Source organism: Halichoerus grypus, chromosome X (assembly GCF_964656455.1).
Source record: "Halichoerus grypus chromosome X, mHalGry1.hap1.1, whole genome shotgun sequence".
Taxonomy (NCBI): domain Eukaryota; kingdom Metazoa; phylum Chordata; class Mammalia; order Carnivora; family Phocidae; genus Halichoerus; species Halichoerus grypus.
In genome coordinates, this window is record NC_135727.1 from 112,596,309 (window position 1) to 112,617,741 (window position 21,433).

Genomic DNA, 21,433 nt, shown 5'->3' on the forward strand with positions numbered 1-21,433 from the left:
CTTACATTTACCCGAAGGTATATATTTTAAATGAAAGATCTAATGAGATAATAGATCTTTAATTTGGGGAAAATAAAGGGTCACCCTTCTTAAAGATGGGAGAGACTATATACTGGATTCTCCATAAAGTTTAAAAAGAAAGCAAGTTTTTAGGTTTTGAGCCCTACTATTCATGAGCATCCTTGAGTAATTCTGAAAATGGCTTATTTGCTTGAGATTTTTATTTGTCTTTAAGGCAGTTTTACTGGGACACAATCAGAAAGTGATCCTGGAGCTACAGAGTCTGGCCAGTGTTTATTTGCAAAACAAGGACAGTTTAGCGTTCTGGGTGCCCATTATGAGCTGAGTGTTTATGACCTCACCAGATTCATATCTTGGCTAACTGTGTCCAAGAATCTCCTTTGCTGCTGGAGCTGAAGGCTAAACTCAATCTCAGGCCCAAGGTGGTTTTTTTTTTTTTAATTTATTTTTTAAATTGTGACCTGAGTCTTTTTGAGTAAACTCATTAGCTTCCTGGAAACTCTGTAAGGGCAAGGACCATGTCTCCCTAAATGTTGTGGCATATTTAGCACTGTGCATAACACAGGGTAGGTATACAATAAATTTGTTTTTGGAATAAAATCATAGTTGACCTCTTCTAATTGTTACATCATGTGTAACCCTGCTTTCCTAGCCAGATTTGTTTTGCTCTCATCAGTCCTTGATGACCTTCATTGGAGAGAGTAAGAAGGAGAAATCCTTTAAGACAGTGGTGGCCTACGCCATTTATGACACTTCTTAGGGCCCCATCCAACCACCTGCCAGTCCTAGTGCTCAGTTTACATTGATGATGAAACCCTCTGTGGGCTATGTAAAAACAAATGTTGAAAGACAAAGAATCCAAATGTTTAAGTTGGAAAATGTACCTAAATAAGGGAGAGTTTAAGATACCTCGCTGAGGAACAGAATCAGACCGAAAGAAAGAAGGGTTAGCCACATGAGCCAGGGAACTCACTGGCCCTCCCCCTGAGGTTTGCAAGGCTAAGTGTCACCAACTCACCTTTGTCTGAGTCAGATTTTAGTTTTCTCTATGACTGAGGGTCTCTCACAGCTGCATTTAGAACCTCAGACAAGTCACCACATTGGTTTCCTTACTTTTGAGACCCCCAACTGTCTGAGTTCCAGGAGAGGCATCTAGTAGCTGAAGGATACATTCCAGAGGATAGGCTGGATCTAAAGCAACGAAGCTGTTGAATCTAGTTATTCTGTAGCTGTAGCTTAGCACTAGTTGCAGATGCAGTTCTTAACAGAGTGGGCTCGACTTCGGTTTATCAAGCCAAACTTATCGAATCTGAACTAGAGCATGTCTAATCAGCTCTTGGAAGGTGCATATGTACCCATTTTCTGAGCCAAGCCATCTGTCCTGGGTAGAGAGTGAACCTCGCAAACAAAGATTCTCAAGGACTGTTACGTGGGACAGTGAGTGCTTAGGCCAGGGATATGCACAGCCTAGAGGTTCCAGCTCTCATCAGAAAAGGTCCAGGGGAGATCTCATTTCCCAGGAGGTATTTTCAGTCTGTACCATAATGGGTCAAGACCCCTCATGGGGAGGGAATGCCTCTGTGTTCCAGTCTCACACAAGGCAACCCAACAGAAGTGTCCATTGGAGAAAAGGTGATAAATCCAGAACTTTAGTGATTTAGTGATCCAGACCCTGGAAGTTGGTTAAATCTTTCTTCAAGACATCTAACTTCCAGATTAGTGGGTTTTTTTCTTCCTTGAGACAGAAGATTGAAGAAGGTTCTTCTTTGACTTCTCTTTTGCTCTCACACTTTCGTGGGGGTGATCTGTGCCCATTTTAAATAGCCTTTCTCTTCTTAAATTCTGATATCAAATGGGTTGGCCTGAATACTCAATATGAGCTCTCACAAGTTACAGTAAACACCTGGCAGGGGCCCAGCTTCCAGAATCCCCATTTGTGATAACATCTGGTCTGGCTGAGGCAGGATAGGGTAGTCTCTCACCAAGAGGAGCCCCATTTGATGCCAAAAAGAAAAGTAAACCATCCAAGATGTTGGGCAGTGCATCAGCGTCAGGCTTGTCTGCCTGTGGACCTGTTACTGAGGCTCCTTCTGTGGGTTTCTGTCGCAAAGCTCAATAGCACCTGGTTCCTTACCATGGTCAGATTACTTAGGGGTCACCCTTGGCCTCCAGTTCCCACTCATATTTTAGCATGAACTTGTGCAGTTTAGGTGTGCATGGATTTTTTGAGATATAGTTTATGTACAGTGAGATGCACAGATGTTAAGTGGTACAGATCTTACAATTAGAGTTTTAACAAATGTATGTACACCTTCGTAACCCATACCCCGATCGAGGTATGGATCACTTCTGTCATCCCAGAAAGTTCCTTCGTGCTCCTACTCAGTAAGTCCATCCCCTCCCCACGCTTCACCCCCCCAGGCAAGACTATTCTAATTTCTATCACTGTGTATTAGATCTGAGGCCCTGGATTTTAAAACATCCCAATTTTCTTGAAGTCTGGATGATGAGAGATGTCAGAAAATAATATTTAGGCAAATCAGTGCTTCTTAATGCAGGGTGAGGCGGGGGAGATGCCTCCCAGGAGTCTTTGGCAGTGTCTGGAGACACGGTGTTGAGTCATGACTGGGAGGGGTGCTACTGGCATCTGGTGGGTAGAGGCCAAGGATGTCAAGAAGCGTCTAGTGCACAGGACAGCCCTCACATAAAGAATGATCCAGGCCAAAGTGTTAATATTGCTGAGATTGAGAAACCCTGAAGTAAATTATGTGCTCTCTGCGGAGAGAATTGTGGCCCTAGGGAGTGTTAATCTGTAGTTCTCCCAAGTCTTCTGGGGTGAGGTTTATTTTTTTCTTTATTTGTTGAGAGCCTTGGGGAAACTGAAAGGGCAGCTTGCAGGAGGGAGCTTTCTTGGGTGCTCCCGCCCTTGTGGCCATAGTTCTTGCTGTGGGATGGGAGTGGGGGTGGCTTTTGAGGGGACGGAAGACTGACAGGAGAAGAGGAAGAAAACAACTTGAGCAATAGAGGACCAGGCTTTACTTAATATTAAAATAAGAAAAGTGGATGAAAGGGAAAAATAAAGTAAAAGTAATCAAGAGTCCAATAAAATGTTACATTTAAACAGTGAATAAGTTGAGATTGAGAAGAAAAGATGAAAGGGAGTGAAAATAATCACTAAGAACAGGAAAAGTGGAAATCTGAGTTAAAACAACAGAAGGCTACGAAATGGAAAACGAAGTATGTGAGAGGTAGATAGGATTAAGGATCGAAAGCAGGAACTGAGAATTAAAAAGGTCAGCGTAAGGCATTATATCAAAGAAGGATGAAGGTAGGGGCACCTGGGTGGCTCAGTTAGTTAAGCGTCTGCCTTCGGCTCAGGTCATGATCCCGGGGTCCTGGAATTCAGCCCCGCACCGGGCTCCCTGCTCAGCAGTGAATCTGTTTCGCCCTCTCCTTCTGCCCCTCTGCCTGCTTGTGCGCTGTCTCTCTCTCTCCCTCTCTCACCCTCCCCTCTCTCTCTCAAATAAAATTTTTAAAAAAAGAATGATGAAGGTAGAGGACAGTATGAACCCCAAATGCTTGGGGGCTGCCATGCTGGATGGGGAGTGGGAAAGGGTGAGGCACCGGCTCTTGCCGATAAGGAAGGGGATCAAAGTCCAGAGTAGGGCTAGCTGGCTCAGTGTAAAGTCCCCAGTTCAAAGCAGTGTTGTCAGTAGGTTGTGGACAGACTCAGGGGCAGAGAGTACTGAGTTGGCACCTCCAGATACCAGCAGCCTTATAGGCCCCTCTCCTGGGGTGCCAGGAGGGACCACACTGACTGTCAGCAATAGCTGGTTAACCTTTACCCTGGAAACAAAAGAAATTTGTAGCAATATTGCCTTGAAATTAAGTCCTTTCAAGATGAACACTTACTACTTCAGGTTATGTTAATTATTTTTAAACCAGTTTAAAGTCATAGCCACTCCTTTAAATAGCTTCTAGCTCTTTATTTGCTTCTGAAGTAGGAATTTCCCTTTTTGTGTGTAACTCCAGGCATACGTTACAACAGACATTTTGTTATGTTTTATTTAGCATTATATGTTTTCTGAGTATTATGGAATAGCCTAGTCTTTCACAATGCAGGCATTGCAAATCTCAGTTATATGATTTCCATGATGCTAAGGCATGCCTACAGAGTTAGGACAAGTCAGCCACTCATTTATTTTCCACCTCTCTTCCATCCATTCATGCAGGCAGTAAACAGTTAGTGAATATTTCTTTTGTGCTAGGCACAGGCAGGGGCAGTAGGGAGACCGAGTAAGACATGGCAGCATCGTGAAAGGTCTTCCAATCTGGTAGGGAGAACTTGATAGACATAAATAAATGGATAAATAAGAAAAGAAAAGAAAAATGCAATATATCTCCTTGCTCATAGGCAGTTGTACAGAAAGACAAAGCAAGGATAGGACATTCCAGGCAGAGCAAGCAGCATGTGTAAACCCAGGAAGCTGGGCAACAGCATGGGAGAAATCTAGGGAGTTCGTGTGTTGTGGGAGAAGGCAGAGTGGCAGAGATGAGGTGAAAGAAGGTGGTTGGGGTCGCATCATAATGGGCCATGTCTGGCCCGCATAAAAGTCCTAGATAATAAATAACGAAGGATCTCAAAGAAGGGTAGAAGATAATCAATTTGCAGTTTAGAAAGATCATTCTTTTGCACTGTGGTGGTTCGAGTCATCAGAGGGCCAGGTGAGCCGTTAGAATGCTGCTGGAAACAATCCAAGAAATGAGGGCCCAAGGGAAGATTGTACAGGAGGAGATAAAGTGGGGAGAGTGAATTGAGATTATTGAACAGTTAGAATTAACAGGACTTACTGACCGATAGGGCAGGGTGGTGGTGAATATGACCTCAGAACTTCTGACCGGGTTGTCTGGTTGGGTGGTGGCACCATGCCTGAGAGGAAGTAGAGGAAGAAGGGGCAGGTCTGGGGGAAAGATGCTGGATGGTCAAGTGCTGTGTAAAGGTAGGGGATTATTATTGAAAATAAAGCCTTCTGACTTGATTCCATAGCACATACCCACCCATCAGGCCAAGTGTGGACTTGGAGGCACAGTCGAAATCCTGATGAGTTGATTTTGGACATGGCTTGTAGAAAAGTAGAAATGTGCAGGAGTAATTGGATAGTGAGTTGGGAGCTCAGGAGGGAGCTCTGGGCTGGGGCTGCATATCTGGGAGGTCCTGCCTTCGCGTTGCAGCCCTGGGTGTGAGTGACCCAGTGAGGGAGGGCAAGGCAGGAAAAGATACTGAGCTGGGGAACTTAGATTGGGGGAGACCAGCTCTGAATGGGAATGGAAAGAGAAAGCTTGTGAAAGTTTGGTAATTAGAATCACAGAAATAATCTTCACTCTGTTCAGCGAATCACTAGTTGAAATCATTAGAAACCTCTTCCGCTGTTGTTGGTGGGGGTGTGTGTATGTGTGTGAGAGAGATCGAGACTCTTATAATTTTAAAATCATTCCATAGCATTTCTCTGTTATTTTTAAAAGTGCGCACATGTGTCTTTGTATGTACCTTTTATTTTACTTGACAGGCTAAGTAGAAAAACTTAAGAACTACTGTCTTGGAAATTAAGGTGAAGGTGACCTGAAATTTTAAGTCTGTGAGTACACGTTTTTTAGTTTCTGACTTCCATAAAACTTAAGGAATACATCTGTTTCTCATAAAGTGCAATAAATGTGCTCACGTTATGCACATTCAGTTTATTGCACTGACAGAAGGCTTAAGATTGCTTCTGTGTTTCAGGTAATTCAGAGGTCTGTGGGGCCAGCCAGCCTGAGTCTGCTCACCTTCAGAGTCTATGCATCACCTAAAAAGGACTCACCTCACAAAACTTCCGTGAAAGTTAATGAGGTAACATGCCATTCATGTTGTGATATTTTTTGAACATCTGCTTTAGTTACTATACGAAGTATACACATTGTGTATCAGGAGACAGGACAGTTTAGAAGACACTTAAAGGGAGGAAATATATTTCTTTATAGTTTTTCTTCGTGGGAGGCTACTAAAATGTAGCTTTTCAACAAATAAACTTTAATTAATGATAATTAGCTAAAGGCATAATTAAGGAGTATTTCCTAGATTTTTTTGTGGGGAATCTGCTCGTCACCGCTAAGTGATCCACCTCATCCAAGAGTGCTTTCCTTTTTTTTTTATTTTTTAAGATTTTATTTATTTAACAGAGACAGAGAGCACAAGCAGGGGGAGTGGCAGGCAGAGGGAGAGGGAGAAGCAGTCTCCCCCACAGAGCAGGGAGCCCTCTGCGAGGCTCGATCCCAGGACCCTTGGGATCATGACCTGAGCCGAAGGCAGTCAGTTAACCAACTGAGCCACCCAGGCGCCCCTGCAAGACTGCTTTCAAGCCAAGAAAATATTTGCATTTTTCCCTCTCTAAGACCTGGCTTCATTCTTCTTGGCCACATTAGAGGCTTTTAAGTAGATGCTTAATAAATACTAAATAAATAAAACAAGAAATCTTCTCTCCATTGTTTACATTCTTTTTTTGTCTATACTTCCCGGCGATTATTTTGGATATTTGCTTTCTGTTGACTTAGAGTAAAATGATGTAAAGATCTGCCTTCAGTCATGAACCAGGTTACTTGAATGGTGTTTTCAAAAAGCTAATTAGTTTATCTTTTGCCCTTTTTACTCTTCTCAGACCTTGGGACTGTGGCGTTTTTTGAGGGTGAAGAAGGCAGCCAGTAGCGACTATGAACAGCCGCTCCTCTGGGTGGGGAACAAACTTGCTATCCTGCTTGGATTAGCACCAGACTGATCATTTAAACTCAATTTATTTTTTTGCATCCCCTCCCCACTTTAGAGTCATAGAATCCTTTTACCAAACTGTATCTAAGGTGAAATACCAAATGCCAGGATATAAAATGGATCAAGGGGGGGCTGCTATGTCTGCTACCACTGGAGTGAGAGAAGGGTAGGATACTTCATAGTTCTGTCTTCTTGGCCTTCTTATTGATAAATCAGGTGCAAAGATCCTTTGAAGTAAGGTTCAGGGTGCATGAAACCCTTAGAATCACAGCAATTCATGAATTATTAGAAATAATGATGCTTGCCGATTTGATGATTGATTGCATTATCTTATGACTGCATGTGCTTTTTTATTTCTTTTTGTTTTGCTTTTTAACGTATGCAGCTTTCACTCTACTCCGTCCCTGAGGGTCAATCTAAATATGTGGAGGAGCCAAGGACCCCACTTGAAGAAAGCATTTCAGATCTCCGACATTACTGCGAGCCATATACAAGTTGGTGTCAGGTACAGCTGTTCTAAAAGTGGAGTGACACATTTCGGTCTAGAGTCAAGAGTGAAAAGTCTATATTGGCTGCATGTTTTCAGAAAAAGGCACGATAGAGGGCTCCAACTTTCGAGGGCCTGACTTGCGGTGCTCATCAGTGCCATCTCTGAGGGGAGCAGAGAGCCCTAGCGTCCTGGTGGCAGCTCTTGCCATTGCTGCAGGGAGAATGGCCCTCCTCCCAGGCAGCGTGTGGCACCTTGACTGGAGAGTGGACTGGTAACTATCTTGTTGGTCGCAGCTAGGAAGCCATGATTGTCTCCCAGGGGAGGGTATGGGGCTGGAACTCTAGTAGAAGGAAAAGGATATAATGTAAGCATTTATATCAAAATTGGAAAGTTTTTCTCCCCCCAGAAAGTGTACACATCAGAACCATTTTAACAGGAATGGTTACAGAACATTTTGAATGCTGTAATAGAAGGACGGATATAGCTAAAAAAGCGTGGGATTACGTATTTGAGTACTGAACTATTTGCCCCAGTGACCAAAGAGCTACATAGGCAGATGGGCTTCTGTGACTGCTCAGGTTTTAGATCAGGCACTTGTTACTATGTCCGTGGAAGCATTTCTGCAATTCTTAACATCTGAAATGGAAGTTTACAATCTACAGAATGCTTTTGTGGGCTTTGACACATAAAGTATTTGCCATACTTGATCTGGATTTCAAAAATTGATGGCAGATTAGTACAAAGTATGTAGTTGTGTGTGACATGGTCTAGCTATACTTTGCTTGAGATTTACAGACTGAATTTTCATCCAGAACTTGTCTTAAGATTTTCATTTCCATTCTCTGTGCCACTGCTGAACTTCTTTTCACCAATTTAGAAGACAATAGTAAGCATAGACTCTGTCAACAGTATAAATTAGGCCAGTATACTTAAGTATCATAACCATATTATTGAGTTATAAATATCTAAAGACTTTTACATAATGTGTTGTAAAAAGCTTAGACTTTATTCTCTTGTTCTAGAAGATATTTAAACCATCTGCTGGTTAAGATAAGGTCGGCAAATTTGTGCGAATATTTTTCTATCATGTAGGCATTGACTGCGGTTATTTTGTGCTCTTTTTTTGGGGGGGGTTATGAAAGTACTTTGTCTCTTAACCTTTCAACCTAAGATTGCCTTTTGTTTTTTACTTTTTCATCTGTGCATGATGCTCAGTGCAGCAAAATACCTCTCTAAACGACAGAATAATTATCAACATGTTTATTTGTACTATTTCTAAATAAAAAAGCCATTCTGTGATTACAATAGCTTTATTTTTCTACAGAATGATGTCTTCTTCAATAGAAATATTTCTAATTCCTGGCTCCTTGGGCCAATAATTTCTAGCCCCTTTCTTTAAAAACTAATTTAATTTTCGTTTATAGTGAGAAGATTATGCCAGCAAAAGAAATAGGTCATCACTCTAGACAGACATTTATCTGTAGTTTTTCTTTCTTTTTATGGGCATTAAAATACCAATAATGAATTTTAATGAAGCAGTATTCAATTTTTTAATGTTTTTTATGTCCTCCCCTAAATTCAGTGTTTATTGTTTAAGGGCATTAACAGTATTAGGATAACTTGTTCTGACTTGGACCAAATTAAACAAAACAAATCCTATTCCAAGTGGCAGCTGGTTCTGATACCTTCTGATGTCCATGTGTCTCTTTTCCTATCTTTATTGTAGACTTCTTTTTTTTTTTAGGATTTTATTTATTTGGGGGAGAGAGAGAGAGAGCACGAGCATGGGGGGGGCAGAGGGAGAGGGAGAAGTAGGCTTCCCGCTGAGCAGGGAGCCCCACACCCTGGGATCATGACCTGAGCCGAAGGCAGACGCTTAACTGACTGAGCCACCCAGGCGCCCCTATTGTAGACTTCGTGAAGGTGGGGTACCTTCTAGCTAGTCCGTTGTTTTCTTTAGGATATATGATGTTCTTGTACAAAGCCATTTTATTGTTGTTGTTAAGAGAATGTTAATACTTCATTTGCTCAGGATTAGGGTAAGTATCTCTCAAAACTTGGATATAGACTCCTTTGTCCCATTCAAGGTGGTCATTCCTGAAGGGCAGTTTTCAGATACAGACTCTAAAATCATGACATATAGACTTAATATGAAAGACAGATTTAATCTCACAGGGAGAGGATTGCCACTTTAATTATCAAGGGGGTTGATTTTTGTCTATTCTCTTTGAATCTAATAGAAGAATAAAAAGGCTGGGTTGTTGAAATCACTCTGCTTGTAGTGTTTGCTTCCTGTGGCAATAATAAACTGTTCTGCTGAGCAGTTTGCGGTGAAGGGGAAATCACACAAGAGAAAAAGAACACAAAAAACCCCAGATAGACAGTATATCCTTTTGTTCACAAAGTGTTAATAATATGATAATCTATGCAGTAAAGACAAATATATTTATTGTTACTTTCTAATCAGCATATCCTTCTCATTCATTTTCTTTTCACCTTTTTAGGAAATGTACTCACAAACTAAGCCCAGGATGCAGAGCTTGGTTCAATGGGGGTTAGGTAAGTTGATTTTTTAAAATTTTTATTCGGTAAGTTGATTAGGCATAATCAGTTTCTTCATTAATATTGGATTCTTTAACTGGGATTCCCTGGATGGGCTCCAGGAGATCTGGAAATTCCTTGAAATTGTATGCAGAATATTAGAGCTATGTGGATTTTTCTGGAAAGAAGATCTGTTATTTTCCTCAGATTTCAGAGGACTAGTGTCCCTAAACATTTGGGAAGTCTGTTCAAGATCATTAGGATTGTTGGGCTAACAAGTTCAGAGACATTGGGTGTTTTTTTTTCCTGACATCTGTTTCCAGGTGCAGTGTCCATGACTCACACTAACCCCCACTAACTCATCAGTAGGTTTTCGGAATCAGGATAACTTATTTGTATGTCTGTTAATACATGTTACAGAAGTTTAGAGGCTAGAAGGAACTGGGCTGGTGTGCCTAGGAAAGACCTTACTGCATGAGTAGTGTTCTTACATTTTTTTTCATTGGGTTTTTATTGTCCTTGATTGTTTTTCACATCCACTTATCCCATACACTCATAAACTTGGTTCACAGTCTACATTCTGAGTCATCTCCATCAGAAACTGGTGAATTAATGGACATTGAGTGTGTTTCATTCCCTTTACTGGGCATCTCAGCAAAGAAAAACTCATGTTTTTACAAGTGTTTGCTTCCATGACAGAATAAAACAAGCACGAATACAGTTTATTTCCTTCCGAAGATCATGGAGTGTTGATGGGCTGATACAGGTTATTAACATCCATGAATAATATGTATGTTAATAAGTAACGTCTTAGTTTTATTAATTTCATCAGCACTTATTTAGTTTTTATTACATGCCAGGAACTAGTCTGAGTGCTTTAAAATATTAATTTATGTATAATCCTCATAACCCTGACAGATAGGTGCTTTTATTACCTTCATGTTTTAATCTGAGGAAACTAAAGAACTTCTGATCTCTTGTCATTACATATGTGACTGAGGAGGGCTCTTCATTGTTACCTATCACTTCCCATTGATTCATAGCAATAGGCATTATTTGCAACCTAAGTCCTGTTTTTTGTCTCTTGGACTGGTTACTGCAAAGGCTCTTAAGAAGAAACATTCCCTTATGAGTTGTGTTGTTATCTGCCAAGGGGGTCCATCCATTTCCCGGCAGTCACAGCCACGACCCGTTACCAGAAGCTGGGCTGGGGCTTCATCGCAGCCTTTTAGCGTATCTTCTTTCCCATTTCTCTGTGATTCACCCAGTTCAGCTCAGCTCACCAAGGCCATCTGGGTGACCTCCTATCAACTGCTCCGTGTGCACGTCTCGAATTAAAAACACTGTGCTGGTAGGCAAAAATAAAGGGAAGTAGAAAATTGCTTCAGATGACCCAGACAATGAGATGGAAAGTGAAAACTAAGTTAAAGGCAAAATAAGTAAAAGGCCAGACAGGAATTTGTGCAAACAGCACAAGCCCTATAGTGTTATTTAAAATGATCACCACATTTCCCAAACACCCAGGAAATGGAAAACTGGCATGTGTCTGCTCTTTTCTGGGGGAGAAAATTACCAAGCATTCCAGTTAGTTCGGTTCTACATACATGCCTTCCATGGCAGGCATGGAAGATCGCGGCTGATTAAGACAGTGGTCACAACCACCAAGGTGCATATAATACATTTTCAACAGTAGCACAAATACAGAGAAAGTCACAGACCACTGTTGAAGGTGCAGAGGAAGGAGATGAGTTTAATGGAGTTTGGAGGGAGGGGAAGAGTCAGGGAAGGGTTTCTAAGTTGAATCTTAGAGTAGAGTCAACCACACCAAGACATGGGGGTGGAACTTGGCAGCATTCCACACGGAGGACACAGCCCAGCCAGGGCTTGGAGGAGTGACTCATTGTTTCCTGAGCCGGAAACTGGAAGCAGATAGCAAGTGCTGAAGATGGGGTTGAGAGTGAGACGTGAAGCGTTTTTAAGTTACAGCCTCTCTGAAACCCATTTGTTAACTCATTCAGTATCCGTCAACACCTAGCAGTGCTTTTAGTAAATATCTGTTGGACGAACATCCACTGTTACCACTGAGGGAAAATAACATAGAAGTCCAAGCAATGTACCATTCAGGAGCATATGTTCTCCTTGAGGAGACATAAAATACACCCCTGAATAATTAAACATAAGGTGCTATATAAGATTACATACCAAACGAGGGTCCAGAGAATAAATATGATGGGACTTTAGAGGGGAGAGAGAGAGGTGTGGGCTGAGGAGTCTAGGAAAGGCTTTTCTGAGGAGGTTAGGAATGCAGATGGCTCTTACTTCGTGGGATTGGCTCAGTGGACAGGAGAGGAGTCATCATTCAAATGAGGTCATAAGGCATGCTCAGGCATGACACGTAGGCTCACATGCTGCATTTCTTTGTGTTTATCTATCACCAGTGACTATTTCCCGCATATACTTGCACTAACAGTTTCCTTCATTGTCCAGATTTATTCTGTTCTCAATTTCGAAGAATGAATTCAGATGGCAAAGGAAACTTTTTTCCCCCCGAGCCTCATGTATTTGGTTCCTGAGTTTCAGAGAACAAGCAGCAGAACTTCAAGATAGCGGCAGATCTGTCCAAATCTATTCTGTTTCTGTGTTTGGAAGGCGAGGAATCCCTGTATTGGTATTTCTTCCCCTGTGTATAGTTGATTCAGATCTGTTGCATTCAGGAATATGAAGGTAGTCTAACATTACTTTCTTGTCAGTAGGTCATCAGACCGGAAGTGTTTGAAAATTGGCTACTTGCTATGTGAATAATAAATCATGTTCATATATCACATAAAAAGAATGTGTTGAAAAAAAGCATATTAGCATAAAACAAAGAACACATTATTTGAGAAGCATTTGATACTATATATAATAGTTATGTGTAAGATTTGTTTGGTTTGTTTCTTAATGGGCAATTTACAGAACTATTTCCTGGTTTGATTCTATTGTAGGCAGCTATGAATATCTCCAAAATGCACCTCCTGGATTTTTTCCAAGACTTGGTGTTATTGGTTTTGCTGGCATTGTTGGACTTCTTTTGGCTAGAGGTGGGTGCAATTTTTGGGGTTTTTTTTAAACAGCTCATAAGGGAGAGAGAAGATAGATACTTGGTTATTTCTTTTTATCTGCCAGTTGTCAGAATAATGAGTTGGTTCCTGAAATATGGCCTCTTAATATATAATTGATATGGTTATTTTCTCCAGTATATTTGATTTTAAGCATATATAGAAATTATAAAAATATGAAATGGAAGAAATTGTATACTGTTGGTTAAAAAAATAATATAGTTATATCCTTTATGGACACATGTACTTTACTATCTCTCTTTGGTACAGAAAGAGTGAATTTTTGTTAACCAAAGTCTGTCACACCTGAGAAACTGTTTCTATTTGTTTCACTGTTGAGATCAGGCTATTAATCACAGTAAATAGAACAGTGATTTCATAGAAATTTTATTAATTTCTTGATGTGTCATAGCTTCGGTCATCAGTGATGATATTAAAATTTTTAAAACACTTAAAAACTAACAGATGTCAACTTGAAATATATTACTACACTATACTGCTGGATTGCAAACATTTAGAGGAAATAAAGGATGACAAGGTACTTCACTATAATGGGATAAATTTGTTATAAACTACTGAGGTTTCACTGATTATAAAATTCAGACTAGACAAAAATTCCTAAAATAGAGGGTTTATGAACCCTGCAATCAGACCCTCATAAAAGATTAACTATAGTGACTGCTTTGGTACCCATTCCTCCAATTTTATAAAGCTTTTCTGCACATGTCGTATCTGTTATTTTACTCTGGAAACAGGCAGCATGGTGCCACTCCCTCAACCTGTGGAATGAACTCCTGTCATAGTTTCTGTGCCCTCCTCCCAGCCTGTGCAGAATATATAAGAATTAGAGTTCATTTTTACTAATTGACTTGTGAGAGAGTTGAACCAACTCCCCCACCAAACATTTTCCCCCTCCTTTCTGTAAAGCTGTCCAAAAAAGCATTCCTGTCTCACTTAGATAGATAGCGTTTTAAGTTTATGAAGCTCCCAAGGCCAGGGTGTTGGAATCTTGGCTACTGTTAGGGAGCCAGGAATGTGGAATCAAGTGAGATTAGCTTCCCCCTCCCACATGGTGAGAGCATGGCCCTAAAGCCAGCGTCCTCTGCTGTGCGTGTGTGCGTGTGTTGCCATGCTGTCTGGTGTTCATCCCCGGGCACGTCCACTGCGGTGAGCATCCTGAGGAGAATCGGGGACTGTGCTCTCCTGGGCAGAACAGCGACATAAGGACACCCACTACTGCGGGTTCTATTCCTTCGTTTTTGCTTGCTGGTTTATTTTTTCCTCTCTCCTTTTCCTTTTCCAGGGAGGGCTCAGTAGCATTAACATAATGTAAAACCCTAATTCTTTTTCAAGAAAGTACACACGGGAGTACCTGGTTGGCTCAGTCGGTTAAGCATCCGACTCTTGGTTTCGCCTCAGGTCCTGATCTGAGGCGTCAGGCTCCATGCTCAGTGGGAGTCTGTTTGGATATTCTCTCCCTCTGCCCCTTCTCCTTGCTCTCACTTTCTCTGTCTCTGAAATAAATATATAAATCTTAAAAAAAGTACACATGTGCACACACACATTCATGCACAAATATTCAACAAGTCTTTTCCTTGGGGCTGGGGTAGAAAGGCCTGAGGTGAACAACGTCAGGTGGTCACTGAATAAGATGGGCAGGATGGTGAGTATGTTTATTGGGTATCTGGAGTGGTTTGCAGCCCCCCTCCGGGTAGATGGTCCCCCTATGCCGGCAGCATCAGGGTGGGCTCAGAAGATCCCTCCTGGCACAGAGTTTCTTTTCTTTCTTTCTTTTTTTTTTTTTGTCTAACGTTTAAAAAATTTTTTTATTTTTATTTTTTTAAAGATTTTATTTATTTATATGAGAGAGAGAGAGAGAGCACACGAGGGGGGGAGGGTCAGAGGGAGAAGCAGACTCCCTGCCGAGCAGGGAGCCCGATACGGGACTCAATCCCAGGACTCCAGGATCATGACCTGAGCCAAAGGCAGTCGCTTAACCAACTGAGCCACCCAGGCACCCCCCAAAATTTTATTTTTTAATAAAAATTGTATGTATTTAAGGTATATGACATGTTTTGATATACATATATGCATACATATACATAGTGAAATGATTACTCCAGTCAAGCTATTTAACATACCTTCTATCATAGTTACCTTTAAAAAAATTTTTTTTATTTCTTATTTTTTATTTTTTTTAAAGATTTTATTTATTTATTTGACAGAGAGAGACACAGCGAGAGAGGGAACACAAGCAGGGGGAGTAGGAGAGGGAGAAGCAGGCTTCCCACTGAGCAGGGAGCCCGATGCGGGGCTCAATCCCAGGACCCCGGGATCATGACCTGAGCTGAAGGCAGACGCTTAACGACTGAGCCACCCAGGCGCCCCATAGTTACCTTTTTTTTTTTTAGATGAAAGCACCAGTAATCTCTCTTAGTAAATCTCCAAGATTCAGTATTATTAACTATAGTCATCATGCCATACATTACTCTTTAGGCTTACTCATACTACATGACTGCAACTTTGTACCCTGTGACCAGCATCTCTCCATCTCCCCTCCCCCACTCCTGGTAGTCACACGTCTGCTGTCTGCTTCTATGCATCTGACTCTTTTAGATTACAGATATCAGTGAGATCATGTAGTTTTTGTTCTTTCTCATTAAGGCTTATTTCACATAGTATAATGTCCTCTGCATTCATCCATGTTGTTGCAAATGGCAGGGTCTCCTTTTTTAAAGCTGAATAATATTATAATATTCCATTCATGTAGGTATCACAATTTCTTTACCTACTCATCCCTTGACCCTTTGGTTGTTTCCATGTCTTGGCTCTTGTGACTAATGCTGCAGTGAACATGGGAGCACAGATACTTGCTTGAGAGACTGATTTCATTTCCTTTGGGTGTATACCCAGAAGAGGGATTGCTGGATCATATAATAGGGTTTCTTGAGCATAAATGCTAAGGTAGTCCTGCTCATTTGATGAGAATGGCCATGACTGGTGGTGACGAGGCACCTCTCTAGGAGATGAGTGGATGATCATTCCGAGGAAGTGGACTCAGCCAGGTCACTCAAGGGTGGCAGGTGGTTGTTGCCCACTATCGTCACCTTCCTGTGGCTCCTCCCCCTCCCCACTTCCTTCCTGAAGTTTTGGAGACCCCAGCTCATTGTGTGAACCATTAGGAGCTGGAGGCCCAAGAGCTGCTGCTTAACAGTTTTTTGTAAATGACCCAGAAATGGCTGGTTGTCGGCTGTGCTGCCCTTCACCTGGTCCTCACTTATGTGAGCTGCTCAGGAACTTAAAGCTTCAACTATACCGGTGGGACCCCAGGGACAAAACAGTGTTTTCTAGAGTAATTCTATCCTTTCAATCAAGGCAGTAGGACAAGGAAAGAAACATTAATTTATTAAGAGTCTAGATTGATAACATTTATTTTGTCTTCTGTGACCCCAGTTCCATCTTTGGAGATATGTCTGTTTAAAGTTTAAAACCAGTAAACAGCACTTAGGTTATTCTAACTCTGTGTTAGTAACATACATTGCACTAGCATCTATCCGTGTCCCATGTCAAAAGTCCTGCGCCTCTCAGCAGAGACTGTCTAGGTCCAAGTTCATTTCTAGAGGCTCCTCCTATTTCACCTGGTACCAGTTTTCTGAACCTCATTCTCAGGCTTCTCCAGTTCTCCGTGCTGCTACCTATCCTGCCATTCCCTTTTGCCCAGGGCTCTACCATGTAGCTGGGGTGCAAGGGTGTAAGAGCAACTGTCTTCGGGAGTCTTAAACAGACCAGGTTCAGTCAGTCATCGCTGACAAAATCCAAAGGCAGAGAGATAAGTGGTGTTGAAACAAGAAAGGAATTTATTTCAGTGAGGCCAACACCCAGAAGACAGTGGACTAGTGTCTCAAAGACTGTCTCCAAAGTGCCGAAAATCCTTCCAGGTTTATGTAAGGAAAATGTGGGGCAAAGGTAAGTGCAGGTAGTCAGTGAAGGTCAAGTCCATCATTGTCTTGGAGTCAGTCACGTGGGGTCCTGCTGGCTCAGTGCAGTCCTTATTACTTGAGGGGGTAGGTTTGGTTCCCACCAGGGGACATTTTGCACGTAGGGTCTTTTGCCTGAGTTAAGAGATAAGCTAGAAAGGGAAATTTAATCATTTAGAAAGTGCAGACTGAGGGGCACCTGACTAGCTCAGTCATTAGAGCAGGTGACTCTTGATCTCGGAGTTGTAGTTCAAGCCCCATGTTGGGTGTAGAGATCACTTAAAAATAAAATCTTAAAAAATTTTAAAAAAGTGCAGACTGAGGTCAAAATGGAGGTAGTTGAAGTCCTCTTTCACATATCCTCTTGAAGTCTGGACGGAGACTCAGCACTGCAGTGGTCTTGACATGGCTCCATGCTCTCTTGGGTTTGACCCCCTATTTTTGGGTTCCATGTCATCTTTTCCTTGGTTTGCTCTGCCATGTTGTTGAACTACATGCTCAAGTCACTTTCAAAAAAGCCCACTTTCTAAATGGAAGGAAACTTTCTAAATCCTTGCAAGTCTAAAAATTACTTTCTACCCTCATATTCGGTGATAATTTGGTTGGGTATGGAATTTGTTTTCCATCGAAACTTTGAAGGCCATGTCTTCTAGCATCTGGCCTTGCAGATGTGTCTGTCAGCAGCCAGCCTGGATGCTTGTTACTTCTGAAGTGATTCATTTTTTTTCCCCCGGAACGTTTGAGGATCTTCTCTTAATCTTCAGTGTTCTGAACTTCAGGATGCTGTGACTACGTATAGCTGTCTCATTCCTGGTTGGGCATTTTGGTGGCTTGCGACCCTCAGCTGTAGGAACGTAATCTGGTTTGTATTTATTTGAAAATTTAGGGGCGCCTGGGTGGCTCAGTTGGTTAAGCGACTGCCTTCGGCTCAGGTCATGATCCTGGAGTCCCGGGATCGAGTCCCACATCGGGCTCCCTGCTCAGCAGGGGGTCTGCTTCTCCCTCTGCCCTCTTCCCTCTCGTGCTCTCTGTCTCTCATTCTCTCTCTCTCAAATAAATAAATAAAATCTTTAAAAAAAAAAAAAAAAAAAAAAAAAGAAAATTTACTCTCATTCTTTTTCCTTCCTGAATCAGCAATGAAGCTGTTTAAGTGACCCTATATGTCTCTTTTATTTTCTTGATCATTTTATTTTATTCCTTTTGATTTGATTTTTTTTACTTTTGTCATTTCCAAGTCGCTCTTTCTTGTTCTTTGATTGTTCCTTTTTCATAGAACCCTTTTTTAATTTCAGTGTAGTAGCTTCTTAAATTTATTCGATTATACTTAATAACAGATGTAGTTTTGTTTTTAAGTTATTTTGTTTCCTGTAGGGTCATTTTTTTTTTCCTTTCTTGCTTGTCTTGATCTTCTCTTTTATGCTGCAGGCTTTCCTCAAATGTCTAGTGATCCTTGTTTATATAGTCATGTTTAAGAGCACGGCAATTGAAATGCTAATAAGAATTTTTTTGTGCATAGATGGGGCTTACTGGCTAGCAGGTTCTACCTCAGGGTGAGCTGGAAGGGAACTGACTTTATACGCAGGGTGCCACACCTGGGGCCTGTGCTAGGAAAACTCTGCTCTTAGGTACTAACGCTCACATGCACGCACACCAGCTATCTTGGTTCTCAGCAGAAAATTTATGGCATTTCTTTAGAGATTACTCCTTTTTGTTTTTTTTTTTAAAGTAGGCTCTATACCCAGCATGGAGCCCAATGCAGGGCTTGAACTCACCCTGAGATTAAGACCTGAGCTGAGATCAAGAGTCAGATGCTTAACTGACTGAGCCACCCAGGAGCCGCGCTTTAAAGATACTTCTCCACCTTTGTAAAAGTTTGGCTGGATAGACTGCCTGGTCACAGGCAGTTTTACACCAAGATGGCATGGAGGAAGGAGAGCACCACCTAGACTCTGCACAGGACTTATATTTGCGTCCGTCCATAGTCCCCACGTCTCCCCGCCTCCCCCCATCTTGATCCTTGGCTGCCCTCTCCATCCTCCACAGTACCTGCCATCTCTGGGCTGCTGGGGACCCTGCTGCTCCCTTCTCCTCCGGACTTCATAGCTGTGTGTCCTCTTGCTTCTGTCCACTCTCCGTTTTCTGTAAATTGGATGACACTTCTTATCTCCCGATGGCCCCTCCATACATTTCCTCTTCATTGTTGGTTTATTACCTGTATTTTATTCTTTTACTGTTAATTTTCATGGAGTATTAGAAAGGAGAGGAGAGCAGTGCTTGTGTTGAGTCCTTAAATAGGAAGCTAGTTTACTACAAAAGAACGGAAACCTTAGAAACCAAAGTGCCGTGGGCTTCTTTTCAGAACATTCTTTATTTTTGCTCCCATAGAAGTGGTGGTTCTCTTGAAAACATTGTGCTGATGAAAGAAGCCGGTCACAAAGGGCCACATATTATATAACTGCATTTATGTGAAATGTCCAGAGTAGGCAAGTCTGTAGAGACAGAAAGTACATTAGTGGTCCCTTAGGGATGGGGGTAATGGGGAAATAGGGATGGATATGGCGTTTCTTTTTGGGGTGATGAAAATATTCTAAAACTGATTGTAGTGATGGTTGCATACCTCTGTGAATACATCATGATGAATGTATACTTTAAATGGGTGAGTTGTGTGAATTACATCTCACCAAAGCTGTGAAGATGTGGTGGTTCTTTTTAGTGCATATGACATTATTAGGCACAGTCTCTGTTAATCTAGGATCAAAGAAAAGTAGTCTTATTCAGTGTTAGGTGTCCAGGGCAAACTGAGATGGTAAGGGTCATGAATCATCTGTTGGCATCTACAACCTTTTATTTAATAGGTTCAAAAATAAAGAAGCTGGTGTATCCACCTGGATTCATGGGACTTGCTGCCTCTCTTTATTATCCACAACAAGCCATCGTATTTGTCCAGGTAAGTTAGACCCAGTAAGCTGGGGTGTCCCTTATTCTTGCTTATGTGTGTTTGGGTTTATTGCTTAATATTTTTTATTTTGCAGCTTTTATTGTGCCAGACTAAAATTTGTTTGCACACCTAGATGAACTACCACACATTTAAATGTTTTTCTCCACCATGTGCCTCAGTTCTGGCTCTCCTTCCAATCATGTCAGTATTCAGAGAATGCACACTAATTTGAACAGTTAGTCAAAAAAATTAAGATACCTTTTTGGGGGGCATATTTACATGGAAGTCTAGAGACTCCAACTCCAAAGCTGCTAGTTATGGGTCATTCTCCATTTGGGTGTATCTGGTCACAACCTGTCCTCCTTGGAGTTGCAGGCATAGGCCTGTGCTCTGGCCCTCTGCACCTTCTCCCTGGGCCTGGTGTCAGCCTCACTGTGCTTGCTGGGGGCTTCAAGGAGTGCGGTCCCCTCCGCTGGGAATCCCCATCTTAGGGCTCTCAGTTGGCTGCTCCTTTCTTTCCCTTCAGACCTCAGCTTGAGGGCATCCTGTCAAGTCGGAGAACAGAGTTGGCAGACAAGATGGGTAGAGCTATGTTTTAGTCTGCTCAGGGTTCCGTAACAAAATACCACAGACTGAGTGGCTTGAACAACAAAGATTTATTTTCGCGTTGTTCTGGAGGCTGGAAGTCCCAAGATCACAGTGTTGGTAGGGTTGGTTTCTCCTAGGTCCTCTCTCCTTGGCTGGCAGATGGCCACCGTTTCACTGTGTGTGGACATCCCTGGTGTCTCGTCGTCGTCTTAAAATGACACCAGTCATATTGGATTAGAGCCCTATTCTTATTACCTCATTTAACCTCAGTTACTACTACTACTACTACTGTGAAGGCCCTATCTCCAGATACAGTCACGCTATGGGTTAGGACTTCAGCATGTGATTTTTGAGGGACACAATTCAGTCCCTAACAGCTAGACCAGCTGTTTGCAAAGTGTGGTCCCGAGACCAGCAACATCAGGATCCCCTGGCTTGTTAGAAATGCACATTCTCAGGCCCCAACCCAGACTGACTGCCTCAGACATTCTGAGGATGAGGGCCAGTGATCTGTGTTTTTGCAAGCCCTCCAGGGGATTTGAATGTCCTTATTGTTTGAGAACCACTGATAGAGACTAGACTTCCTCAGGGCACTGGTGTCTAGACTTAGTGGAACTCTAGACGTAGAGTGCCTTGGAAAACTGGCAAGAACAAGACAAGCTCGAGGTTTTGAAGTCCTGGACAGCATCTGGAGACAGGGACCCGCCCGGTTCCTGGAGGTACTCTGTCACGCTGAGACTTGGTCCCAGAGGAGCAGCAGTTGGGCCCTCGGGGCCCTGAGCCAGACGGATCTGACACTGAGCTCCCTGGAGTGCTCGCGCAACAGGATTGAGTCTGGATTCCTGGACTGCACTGCACTTGTAGGTGGGTGGGAGGCCAGTGGCTCTAGCTGTGAGAAATTGGTGGCTTTGGTAGCAGATGCCAGTAAGATCTTTAGAGCATGGGCTTGACATTGTTTATAGCAGTCCCGGAGGCAGAGAG

General features: G+C 42.2%; 1 protein-coding gene across 4 annotated transcripts in view; it reads left to right on the top strand.

Moving 5' to 3' along the window:
• Positions 1–21,433, top strand: part of APOO (apolipoprotein O) — a 63,168-nt gene that overhangs the window by 23,515 nt on the left and 18,220 nt on the right. For all 4 annotated transcript variants that reach the window (XM_078065425.1, XM_078065422.1, XM_078065424.1 and 1 more), the window contains exons 2-6: positions 5,801–5,908; positions 7,206–7,325; positions 9,815–9,869; positions 12,836–12,931; positions 19,782–19,873. In XM_078065425.1, coding sequence (XP_077921551.1) covers positions 5,801–5,908; positions 7,206–7,325; positions 9,815–9,869; positions 12,836–12,931; positions 19,782–19,873 — 471 coding nt within the window. The remainder of the gene's footprint in view (positions 1–5,800; positions 5,909–7,205; positions 7,326–9,814; positions 9,870–12,835; positions 12,932–19,781; positions 19,874–21,433) is intronic.